General features: G+C 47.7%; 1 protein-coding gene across 1 annotated transcript in view; it reads right to left on the bottom strand.

The window, feature by feature from the left end:
- Positions 1-470: 470 nt before the first annotated feature.
- Positions 471-12,764, bottom strand: part of ITGAM (integrin subunit alpha M) — a 35,670-nt gene continuing 23,376 nt past the window's right edge. Inside the window, exons 15-30 of the mRNA XM_043456270.1 lie at positions 10,908-11,038; positions 10,662-10,825; positions 8,600-8,754; positions 8,373-8,504; positions 8,068-8,141; positions 7,725-7,866; positions 7,506-7,628; positions 6,038-6,117; positions 4,874-4,957; positions 4,474-4,549; positions 3,294-3,401; positions 3,028-3,111; positions 2,760-2,873; positions 2,570-2,671; positions 2,235-2,345; positions 471-1,575 (exon numbers count right to left, since the gene is read on the bottom strand). Of these exons, the coding sequence (XP_043312205.1) occupies positions 1,504-1,575; positions 2,235-2,345; positions 2,570-2,671; positions 2,760-2,873; positions 3,028-3,111; positions 3,294-3,401; positions 4,474-4,549; positions 4,874-4,957; positions 6,038-6,117; positions 7,506-7,628; positions 7,725-7,866; positions 8,068-8,141; positions 8,373-8,504; positions 8,600-8,754; positions 10,662-10,825; positions 10,908-11,038 (1,752 nt within the window). The 3' untranslated portion in view covers positions 471-1,503. The remainder of the gene's footprint in view (positions 1,576-2,234; positions 2,346-2,569; positions 2,672-2,759; positions 2,874-3,027; positions 3,112-3,293; positions 3,402-4,473; positions 4,550-4,873; positions 4,958-6,037; positions 6,118-7,505; positions 7,629-7,724; positions 7,867-8,067; positions 8,142-8,372; positions 8,505-8,599; positions 8,755-10,661; positions 10,826-10,907; positions 11,039-12,764) is intronic.

Below are 12,764 nucleotides of genomic sequence, written 5' to 3'. Positions count from 1 at the left end.
TTGAAGGCAGGACGAGAAGGGGATGACAGAGGACAAGACGGTTGGACGGCATCACTGACTCAATGGACATGAGTTTGAGCAAACTGTGGGAGACAGTGAAGGACAGAAAAGCCTGGTGTGCTGTAATCCATGGGGTTGAAAAGAATCAGATGCAACTTAGCAACTGAACAACAACATGGTATATCTATCTGTGTACCTTCTCTGCACAGGTGGGAAGTGTCGAGGTGGGTGTTCTTCTTTATCTCCCAGACGTCCCCAGCCAAGTTACACTCGACAAGCTCATAGTGGTGCCTCTGTTGATAATACATCCTTTACCGTCTGCCTTTCCCTCCCAGCTCATGTTCCTCCCCTATTGATATTCCCTGGGGTCTCTCTTAAATAAGCATCTTTCACTCAAATTCTTCTCTTGGGATTGCCTCTCAGAGAACTCAAACTTCTGGGAATGTATCCTATAAATTAGCTTACACATATGCAAAAACCACATACATTCAATTTATTAATTCACCATTTTTGTCACTGTGAGGTTGGAAACAATATACCAGAAGGAGACGGACTTAGGATCCACCCACACAGTGGAATACAGAGCCACTATATAAAAGAATGAGAAAGTACTTTATGTCATGATAAAAAAACAATGTCTGAGCCATATTCATGAAAAAAGCAAGATGCAGAACAGTATAAATAATGCATGTTGCCATTTGTGTAAAAAAAATTGTGTGTGTGTGTTTGCATATCCCTAGAATCATTGTATAAAAAGAGGAAAAAAAAAAAAAGAATCTTAGTAAAGGAGACCTCCAAATACATAACCTGGACTACCCTTTACAAGAGGTCTGAATGGCTGGGAGACCAGAATGGAAAGGAGAGACTTTTCATCATATACCTTTGCACACCTTTTGATTTTGATACTACAGACAGGTTCATCGTTTCAAAAAATAAAATTACCATTAAAATAATAAATAAGTGAATACACGAAGAAAGGTGCGCCATTGTGCACTGAACACATCAGCTCTAGTGTAGAATGGTCGAACAGGCTCCTGCTGGTGCTCAGCCCCAGCTGCTCGGGCTCCTGCCAGCCTGCAGGCTCACCCACCAAAGTAGGTCCTACTTCCTTCCGGGGAGAGCAGGGGAGGATTTGTTGGCCTTGCCTTTGTGTTCACCCACAAGAGCTGCCATCACCTCTGCCCCCAAGGAAGGATCAGTGGCATCTTCACCCACACACAAGGAAGCCCAAGCAACTCCCTTTGGCCCCAGACCTTGTGCTGAAGGCACTTATCTTGGCTCAAGGGAGATCTGAGGCACACACACAACTCACACTCACGCGCGCACACACACACACACCTGTGCACACAGATGATAATGGAAACCCAAGCAGGTTGCTCCTGAGTGAAATGTCACAGCCCCGATTGCCTAACAGAGGTGTCCATCCAGCAACCTGGGCACCCGCTCTTTGGTCCCATCATGTCCTGACTGCTGCGGAGGAGGCCACTTGTGGGGAAGGAGCTGTTACTGGGGGGCGGCCGTATCAGGACCAGCTTCAGTCATCATGTCCTTGTACTGTCGTTTGAAGAAGCCGAGCTGTGGAGGCAGAAGCAAGTGAGTGAGGGCACCCAGGCTGGGGGAAGGGGATGGGTGAAAGTCATGCAGGATAGGCAGGGAGACTGTGGGACCGAGAGATGCAAAGAAAAAACATGGTGGGTTGTAGAAGAGCCCCGGGGAACGTGGAAGGGCACTGCTGCTGGGAAAGAAAAGAAGGAAAGAAATAGAAAACATAAGAAGAACTACTCCTTATACAGCGATTGTACCAGAGACCATTCTCAGTTCTCTAGAGTTATGAACCCAGTGACCTCCACAAAATGGGTATTTCCCTAGTGACTCAGAAGGTAAAGAATCTGCCTGCAATACAGGAGACCCAGGTTCAATCCCCGGGTCGGGAAGGGGAAGGGAATGGCCACCCACTCCAGTATTCTTGCCTGGAGAATCCCATGGACAGAGGAGCCTAGTGGGCTACAATCCATGGGGTGGCAAAGAGTCGGACAAGACTGAGCGACTTTCACTTACACTTAGTCTCATTGTACTGTTGAAGAAACAGGTTCTGTGACCCCGCCCAGGTCACCCAACTGGCGGCAGAAGTGGGAGTTGAGCCCAGGAAGGCAGTGCTGAGTGAGACGCAGTGGCTGGCGGGGGGGGGGGGGGGGGGGGGGGAGCGGGCAAGAAGAGGGTCCCGGGGGAGTTACCTTGTACAGACCGGCAGAGATGAGGGCCAGGAGCACAAGTCCCCCTACCGAGCTGCCCACGATCAGCGGGACAGGGTTATGTACTTCGTAGGATTCCACCTTGGTCTCTGTCTGGAGCAGGGATGGGGGAGGGGGAACATCAAGGAGAAAGATTCCAGGTTTCTTGGGGGTCCCCCATCAGACTTGGGTGCTCCCTGAACCCCATGATTAACCCCTCCCTGCCCCCTGTCTCCTTCAGGCCTAGCGCTCACTCCTCCTGCCCATCCTTCTCTGCCCCCCACAAGCCCAGACTCCTCTCCTGCCTCCAATGATCACTCTGTGTCCCAGACACATACCTGGGCCATCACAAACCCGTCCTGCCCTGGAAGCAGGGTGAACTCTGACTCATCAAATAAGATCTCCGCTTTGCTCACAACTTGAAGGTGGTTGTGTGAAGTCTGTGGGAGAGAGACAGGGTGGGAGCTGGACCCCTGAGCCCTGAAGGATCATGACTCGTGCCCAGCCGAGCCTCAGGCCCCCACAGACCTGGATGTACCAGTCAAATGAGAGGTTGCTCTTGAGGGTGACCTTGAACTCCTCCTGGACGCCAAAGGATGGGATCGCACACTGGATTCTCTGGCAGACAGCAACAGAGCAGTTCTGGGGACGGGAGGAAAAGAGACAGGTGAGCAGGAAAGCTGGATTCGGGACATGCCCTCTGAGCCCAGGCTGCTCAGTTGAGAGGTGGTCCTGGGCATGGTGAGGGGGTGGCACAGAGTCTGCATGCAGCCCCGAGGCTGGGACTTAGTCTCACCAGCACTGGGCTCTTCTTAAGCTCTGCCAGGAAGTCAGAGTGACGAGGGGCAACCTCCGTCATGTTACATCCACTGGATACATTCTGAGGAAGAGGCACACAGTGAGGAAGGGATTGAAGTGAGGCTCCTGGGTCCACCCTCCAGGTCAGGAGAGGGTCGGAAATGGCTCCATAACCCAACAGAAGAAGCAGAAACAATTTTAGGAAAAACCAGGGGGCTGTGGAGGGAGGAGTTGGGCCCACTCCTCAGAGCCGGCTGGGCTTACCTGGGAGAAGGTGACCTGGGGCTGGGACCACACGGCCACCTTGTTCAGCTGGATGGGGATCCAGAAGACCACGCTGATGGGCAGTTTCTTCCGGCCCAGGTTGTTGAACTGTGTGGTGGGGGAAGGGTGGGTATCAGGGCTCTGGCCTTTCCACCCCCACCAGCAACTAGAATCAGGTTCCCCACTCCCGAATATCAGGGGAGTCCTGGGAGAGGGCCCAGGACTGAATAAGGCCTCCCAGACCCAAGCACCCTGCCTTCTGATGCTTTCTGAGAGGTAGGAGAGTGTGGTAGTTAAATACCCACTCCTGAGCCAAACAGGCTGTTGTAAGCAGTGGCTCTTCCACTTACTAGGGGGTGACACTGGTGGGGGGGGTGTTCTGTTAACCTCTCTGAGCCCCAGTCTCTTCATCTATAAACTGGGGGAGATGACAGTGCCTCCGTCACAGAGTCGTTATGAAAATGAAGAAAAAAGAGGTAATTACATACATGTGTGTATACACATGTGTGCTCAGTCACTTCATTCGTGTCTGACTCTTTGCAACCCCATGGACTGTAGCCTGCCAGGCTCCTCTGTCCATGGGGATTCTCCAGGCAAGAATACTGGAGCGGGTTGCCTTGCCCTCCTCCAGAGGATCTTCCCAACCCCAGTATTGAATCTGGTCTCCTCCACTGCAGGCAGATTCTCTACTGCTGAGCCACCAAGGAAGTCCCATGTATACACATATGTGTGTGTGTACATGTGTGATGCACGTGCTTGTGTGTGTGTGGAGTCAGAGCAAGCTTAGAACAGAGCCTGGCCCAAAGCAGGCACCTCATGCATGTTTCCCATCTTTCATTTTTTTTTTTTTTTTTGACAACATAACATGTGAGATCTTTGTTCCCTGACAGGGACTGAACCCTTGTGCCCTGCAGTGGAAGAGTGGAACTTTTTAAAAAGATTTTTTGATGTGGACCATTTAAAAAAGTCTTTATTGAATCTGTTACAATACTGCTTCCGATTCATGTTTCGGTTTTTTGTCCTGAGGTATGTGGGGTCTTAGTTTCCCGACTAGGGATCAAACCTGTGTCCCATGCAGTCAAAGCGTGGAGTCTTAGCCACTGGACCCCAGGGAAGTCCCTCCCGCTGTTCTTTCCTATCACTCTGGTTTCCCTCCCCAGGCTCCTTCTCCACTCCCCACCTGATACTGATGCTCCATAACGTGTCTGGTCTTCTCTGAGGCTGTGAAGTTGAGATATTTGGTGGAGGCCTCGAGGCTGACGGGAGAAAGAAGAAAGGGCAGGAGGTGACAGAACATCAGGGGAGTCCTGGGAGGGGGTCTCCGGCTAAGGGTGTTAAGGGGTGAACAGGCACATGGGAAATGCAACTGAGAGAGCGAGAGCAAGATGGTGTGCAAGGACCGTGTCAGGGGGCCCACATCATGTGCCAGTTTGGCCCCCCACACACACACAAATGCACACGTGTGCACACATAACTGCAGACACACAGAGGCACACGCGCACAGACTCGCACGCAGATGCTCGATGCGCCACGTCCAGCCCAGGGGCGAAGGCAGAGAGAAAAGCCCCGGAAGCCAGTACCTGGTGACCACCATGTACACGGCGTATTTCACAGGCAGCTCCAGCTGGAACTGAGTTTTGTTGTTCCCGGGCATGTTGTTCTCACTGAAGGGAAACAGAGAGCTCTGACCAGCTCTTGAGAATTGAGAATCTGCCTTTCCTTCTCCTTTCTCTCCCTCACCCTCTAGCACCAACCAACCACTGAGTCTTTTCCTCTCAGCATTTTAAACACTGTCCTTTAAATCCAACAGGGGAAATAGAGATTGTAGGAAAGACCAGGGCTGCCCCATGGAGTTCAGGCCCATCCCAACTCACCTGGATGGATGCCTGGAGCATCTTCTTTTTCTCACCGGTCCCCTGAACTCAAAACCACTCCCACCTTAATCCCCCCCCGCCCTCCTGGAGAAAGATCTTTCTAGCATGTAAAGGTGATCACATTCTGTCCCTCCCAAGTTCAACTGCAAACTCCCTAATAGGACCTGCCGGTCACTACATGAAATGGGCCATATCTAACCAAATCCAACTCTGCCTCCTGTGTTCAAACTTAGCCTGACGTTTGCAGTATCCAGGCATGGCTTGGTCCATACTTCCTTCTCTCTCTATTGATGCCCACCCTCAATTTGTGCCTTTGCTGGGCTTCCCTGGTGGCTCAGATGGCAAAGAATCTGCCTGCAATGCAGGAGACCCTGGGTCAGGAAGATCCCTTGGAAAAGGGAATGGCTACCTGCTCCAGTATTCTTGGCTGGAGGATTCCATGGACAGAGGAGCCTGGTGGGCTATAGTCCATGGGGTCACAAACAGTCGGACATGACTGAACGACTAACACTTCCTTTCACTTTTTTTTTGGCTAACCCACAGCCCAAATGAATCTTCCTCTCTGAACACCAAACTCCCAAGAACACTGGACATCATTCATTTCATACTGTATGGTAATCATCAACTTTCCTGTCCATCCTTGCCACTAAATTATAACCTCCATGAGGCAGGAACCACAGCCATCTGGTCTGCTGCTATCCCATCAGCCCTGGGCAACATGCCTGGCATGTGATGGGTGCTCAGTTGGCATTTCTTGAGTGAATGAATGAGCTGAAGGGAGAACCAGTGGGGAGAGTGTAATGGTCCACCATCAGCATGCGGCTGGGACCTCAAAACTGATGATGTGGTGGGCAGCCAGGCATAGCTCACCTGGTAACATTGGCCTTGAGAAGTAGCTTGTTTCCAAAGTAAGTATCAGGGTTCACGTCAAATGTGACATTAAAGGTGATCTGGAGTTGGAGAAAGGAGAGACAGTGACAAGAGTAAGAGAGAAGAAACTTCCAAGATGTTCATCAGCTGAAGAATGGGTAAATAAAATGTGGTACGTCCATACAACAGAGTGTTATTCAGCAGTAAAAAGAATCAGAGTATTACTACATCTTGCAACATGGGTAACCCTTGAAAGCGTGATGCTCAAAGAAGCCATCATATTGTATGATTCCATTTATATGAAATATCAAGACAGAAAATAGATTAGTGGTTGCCTAGAACTGGGACAGATGGGAAGACATAGGCTGATGGCCAAGGGGAGCAAGGTGTTTTGAGGGGGAGGTTATAAAATACTCTAGGACTTCCCAGGTTGTCCAGGGGTTAACAATCTGCCTTGCAATGCAGGGGACTCGAATTCAATACCTGGTCGGGGAACCAAGATTCCACATGCCTTGGAGCAACTAAGCCCAAATGCTACAACTACTGAGCCTGTGGACCACAACTAGAGATTTCAAGAGCTGCAGTGAAAGATCCTGCATGATGCAGTGAAGACCCCACATGCTACAGCTAAGACCCAATGCAGCCAAATAAGTAATATTTTAAACATTAAATTAAAAATATAATACTCTAAAATTGATCACGCTGATGAATGCACAACTCTGTGAACATTTCAAAAGCCATTGGATTGTATACTTTTCTCAGTTTATTTATTTATTCATTTTTGAGTGCATCTGGTCTTGGTGTGTGTGGGCTCTCTAGCTGTAGCACTTGGACTTAGATTGCCGAGTGGCATGTGGCATAGGATCTTAGTTCCTTAACCCAGGATCAAACCCGGGTCCCCTACATTGCAAGTCAGATTCTCAACCACTTGACCATCAGAGAAGTCCCTGGACCATATACTTTAAATGTTTGTGTTAGACATTCAGTCGTGTCTGACCCTTTGTGACCCCATGGACTATATAGCCTGTTAGGCTCCTCTGTCCATGGAATTCTCCAGGCAAGAATACTGGAGTGGGTTGCCATTCCCTTCTCCAGGGAATCTTCCCAACCCAGGAATCAAACCCAGGGCTCCCGCATTGCAAGAAGATTCTTTACTGTCTGAGCTGCCAGGGAAGCCCTATGGGTGTATTGTAATGGTAGATGGATTTTATCTCAGCAAAACTTTTTTTCAAAAAAAAAAAGACAGAAAGAAAGATCTACTTTTAAAAAGAAGAAGGAGAAGGGAATTCCCTGACGATCATTGGTTAAGATTTCACGTTTTCATTGCCAAGGGCCTGAGTTCAATACCTGGTCCGGGAACTAAAATCCCACAGGCCATGCAGTGTGGGAAGAAGGAGAAGGGGAAGAACTAGGGAAGAATTCAGAAGAAAACAAAGGAGAAAAAGGGAGGAGGAGCCAGCAGTCTGACCTCCGAGTTGTCTGGGAAAATGGGGTGGTTTATGCTGCAGGTGGTGCTCTTCAAGGTTTCAGACCCTTCGGTGGAGACATCAGACTCACAGGCCAGGCGCCAGGATCGATGTGAGCGCTGGTTCTGGAAGGCCAGGGAGGCAGAGCTGGTGAAGTCAGCTGGGAGCCAGGGCGGGCAGGGCAAGCAAAGTCAGATGGAGCCTGAGAAGCGTTTGGCTACCTGGCCGCCTGACACCCTCCGGTAGGACAAGCCGGATGGATAGAAGAAGGTGACCTGAGTTCTGTAGGAGTCCTCGCCCTGGTTTCTCACAGTCAGCGTCACGTTCAAGTCCCGGGGACCACCCACCACCAGGGTGTCCAGACTGTGGAAGGAAGAAGCCAGGCCATAAGAGGCTGGGGGGAATGTGCTCTGGAGGGAAGGAGGCGCAGACACTGGGAGAGAGAAGGTAGTGGATGAGGCGGCAGCAGCTGCTCTGCGCCGGGCTCCCTTGGGGGCCAGGAGGAGAACAGAGCGCCAGCTTACGGTGCAGGTTTGGGGGTAAAAACGAGGACAGGGAACTCACTCCAGAAAACTGAAGGTGATGCTGAGGTCATCCTGGCAGACGGTGTCATTGCCACAGTTCTTCTCAAAGGGAAGCTGCCAAACACAAAATATGAGAAAAACGAAAGGAAATCAGGACAGGATGTGAAACGAAACAGTAAAGTGAAATCTTGAAATAAAGTGAAAGTGTTAGTTGCTCAGTCGTGTCCGACTCTTTGGGACCCCGTGGACTGCAGCCCGCCAGGCTCTTCTTGCCTGTGGGATTCTCCAGGCAAGAATACTGCAGTGGGTTGCCCTTGCCTGCTCCAGGGGATCTTTCTGACTCACCGAGGCTGTGAAGAGTCTCAGAGCGTCCACAGCCAGCACTGGCCTGAGGCCCCCATAATTGCGCGCGGGCTCCCCCACCAGAGAGAAGTTGAGGCGCAGAGCAATGGGGGTCACTGAGTCCTCCACACAGTCCTGAGAGACAGTGGGGGGTTGGTGATCCAGCCTTCTCAGCTTCACAAGGCCACCCCTGCTTGGAGGACCCAGGAGGGTGGTCACCCCCTGCTCACCAGTAACCGGATCGTCAGGGTCTCGCATTTCTGACGCAGCCTCAGCGTCTCTACATGTCTGCGTGTGTTGTTCTTTGTCTCATCAAAGACGGCCTGGGAATGGGGGCGACCTGGGTCCAGAGCCAGTTCATAGGTGATAGTGCTCTGGGTATCTCCTGAGGGGCAGAGAAGAATGGTGGTAAAGAGCCTGGCTTTGGAGTCAGACTGGCAAGAGGTGGAGGCCCCTTTCCTCTGCTCCCCAACTGTCCAACTTGGGCCACGTTAGCTGACCTCTCTGTGTCTCTCAGCTCCTTATTTTAAAAAAAAAAAGAGTCGGATATGACTTAGTGACTGAACAACAACATGGGGTCTTCAGTTGCAGCATGTGGGATCTAATTCCCTGACCAGGGATTGAACCCTGGCCCCTGCACTGGAAGCACAGTGCCCTAGCCACTGGACCACCAGGGAAGTTCCTCCTTATTTTTAAATTGAAGATAATAATTGTAACTTCCCAACAGTGAAAATAAAATTGTGCCTATGAAGCCTTGAGCATAGTGCCTGCCACATAATAAGTGCTCAGTAAATAATAGCTATTCTGTTAAAAGCTAGAAAATTAAGTATATTTTTTAAGTATATTGCTTTTCACTTTTTCTCTTTGTCTTTGTTCTTCAGCAGTTTGTACCTTGGGATGATACAGTGTCTAGTGTTGTGGGCATTGGTGTAATGTACCAATTTATGGTTCCTTTTATATTTATCTTGCTCTGACTTGGTAGAGAATCTTGATGTCTTTCACCAGTTTTAGAAGTCTTTACCACCATTTCTTTTTTAAATTCTGTTTTATATTGAAGTATAGCTGATTAACAGTGTTGTTTTGGTTTCAAGTATACAGCAAAGTGATTCAGTTATACATATATATTTTTTCAGCATCTTTTCCATTATAAAGATATTGATTGAATATGATTATCTGTGCCATACAGTAAATCCTTGTTTACCTATCTTATATATAGTAATGTATATCTGTTTGTTCTGCTTCTAATCTGCTATTAAATGTATTGAATTCTCAATTCCATTCCGTGTGTTTTTCAGTGCTAGTGTTTCCATTTAATTCTTTCAGGAAATCCAGATTTTTTTATGAAGTTCTCCATCCTTTCCTCTTTTTTCTTGAAGATATTAATTTTAGTTATATTTTAAATTCTGATTTGATAATTCTGAATCATCTGTGGGTCTGTATCTATTATCTGTTATTTCTCTTGCTTGCTGGTCTCAGTGGACATTTTCCCAATAGAAGGACCGAGGTGTTTTTCAAGGCCCCACTCAAATCTCTGCTTCCTCAGCAGCTGGATTTCTTTTTAACTCATTAGCTCTCCAGTTGCTAGCTTCCACTGAGTTTCTGGAAGTATTGACCTGGACATGCATGACTTAGAAGTCAGCCAATGACTTGTATGAAATTTCCATTTAGATTTTGGGGGATCTTCTCTGTAATTCTCTACTCTCCAAGATTTCACTCTCAATTTCTAGCCATGTTGTTTGCCCCAAACCCTGACTGCAATCTCCTCAGTCCAGTAAGATTACTGCTAGAAAACTAATTTTATCTTCTCCCCTTGTTTCTCTCTAGAACCACCATTACTCTTCCTCACCCCAAGCACAATGCCACTCAGAATAGAGACAAGGGAGGAAGTCAAGTTAGTTGTGATAAAATACATGTCTGAATGCTTTGTGAGTTTGTGTTTAGCTTCATCAACTCAATCTCCCCTTTGACCAAATTATCGTTGCTGTTTAGTTGCTAAGTCGTGTCTAACTCTTTGCAACCCCATGAACTATAGATTTCCAAGCTCCTCTGCCCATCTCTCAGTTAAAAAAATGTTTCTGGTTAGTTCACAGGGTAGGGCCCTTCATTCTATAGAGAACTGAAATTGTAAAGAAGTGCCAGAGACTTACTTCTTTGGGGGTGCTTTCTGGGCCTCCCCACCCATGCCCTAGCAGGGGAACCATCTGCTTACTCCATCCAAGCTTGAAGAAGGCTATCAGAGCCCATCAATGTCCCAGTCATTTAACCTCTTGAAATTCACCCACCCAGCCTCACCTTCTCCCAGCCGATCCCATGTACTCTTGCGAACTTGGAGACAGACTTTGACCTGCCCAGCAATCCGGTCTTTTATCACTAAGTCACGACACTCATACACATTCCTCTTCACTTCCTTGGGTGTGAACTCCATCGTCGCCTCAACTTTCAGCACAGGCTGTGACCTGGGGGGACACCAGAGGGCCATCAGGAGCCATCGTACAGCAAACTCACTCCTTAAAAAGAAGGTACCCGGTATGATCTCACCTGAGCAGCAGCACGTGCCCCTGAGCCCCGACAGCCAAGTCTACCAGTCCATCCATTGTGAGGTCCTGGCCCCCGCTCAGTGACTGCCCAAAATACTGAAGCTTGGGGGAGATCTGTGAGCCTGTGATCCGCTGAGGGTAGAAAAGAGGAGGAGAGAAGGAGATGGGAAAGAACAGAGAAGAGAGTAACTCAGTCTCCCAGGGTGACCCAAGGAGAGATTGTCTGAGCTCCACTCAAGCCACACCTCCCACAATTTCTTTAAAAATTAGAGTAACTATTCAACTTTAAACTGCAACCTTGAGATGATATCAAAAATTTCCATAATTGCTGGGTTTTTCAGAGAAAACAAGAAGCTTCACAGGAAAGAAGAGACAGTATACTATTTGACTAAGCTGAATCTCTTGACTCAGTTGGATCTCTCTTACGTGGTCAAGAAAATGCAAACACTCTGTATTGACCTTACCAAAATTATCAAATAAATTTAATGTGGGGGGGTGGGATGGAAAGCATGTGAATACCTGAAAAGAGAGGCCTCAAAGAGAGCTCAGTCCTCACCTTCCATAGTAGGAAGTCAACACAAACACAAAAATCAAGCAGCAGCAATATAATTGTGTCCTTGGGAAGTATGGAGAATTATTGAAAGAGCTGAAAGTGGTTTCCTCAAGAGGATGAAAAACAAAGAGGAAATCACAGTGAGGGTATGAAAATTGTTACTTTTCATAATAAGCTGTTAGGAACAATTTTGACTCTTCAATCTATGTGGAAGATTAACACTGAAAGGATCAGTTCAGTTCAGTCACTCAGTCGTGTCTGACTCTTTGCAACCCCATGGACTACAGCACGACAGGCTTTCCCGTCCGTCACCAACTCCTGGAGCTTATTCAAACTCATGTGCATAGAGTTAGTAATGCCATCCAACCATCTCATTCTCTGTCGTCCCCTTCTCCTCCTGCCTTCAGTCTTTTCTAGCATCATGGTCTTTTCCAGTGAGTCAGTTCTTCACATCAGGTGGCCAAAGTATTGGAGTTTCAGCTTCAGCATCAGTCCTTCCAATGAACACCCAGGACTGATCTCCTATAAGATGGACTGGTTGGATCTCCTTGCTGTCCAAGAGACTCTCAAGAGTCTTCTCCAACACCACAGTTCAAAAGCATCAATTCTTCGGTGCTCAGCCTTCTTTATAGTCCAACTCTCACATCCATGCATGACTACTGGAAAGATCATAAGACTATACAGAGCTTTGTTGGCAAAGTAATGTCTCTGCTTTTTAATATGCTGTCTAGGTTGGTCATAGCTTTTCTTCCAAGGAGCAAGCATCTTTTAATTTCATGGCAGCAACCACCATCTGCAGTGATTTTGGAGCCCCCCAAAAAAATAAAGTCTAACTGAAAGGATAACAGCCAAATACATTAAAAAATTTTAAAAGTGACTTTGTCATGTACTTAATGCTGCTGAAGTGTATACTCTTAAAAATGGTTAAGGTGGTGAGTTTTAGGTCGTGTATATTTTGCTGCCATTTTTTAAGTGAATTTGTCAACTGGAAAGAAGAATGAGGAAGTGCAGGACGCTGGAAATGTGCTATATCTTCATCTGGGTGGTGCTTACTCGGGTTCACAGATGTGAAAATTCAACACTTAAGATTTGTGTGTTTACTGAACATACATTATACTGCAAATTTTTCTGAGAAAAAATTATTTTATCCTATTGGGAGGAAGTTTTGTTTTGAAATTATATAACATGGTAGTTGGGAGATCCACAAGACCTTTGCTTGTTGAAATACTGACCATCCCCAGTTCCAGTCATAGAAAAAGAACAACTAAAAATTACAAACAGTAGAACAACAAACTTGCATGATCC

This window comes from Cervus canadensis, chromosome 32 (assembly GCF_019320065.1).
Source record: "Cervus canadensis isolate Bull #8, Minnesota chromosome 32, ASM1932006v1, whole genome shotgun sequence".
NCBI lineage: Eukaryota > Metazoa > Chordata > Mammalia > Artiodactyla > Cervidae > Cervus > Cervus canadensis.
The sequence above is the reverse complement of the archived record's forward strand: the minus strand, read 5'-3'. Positions and strand labels throughout refer to the sequence as shown.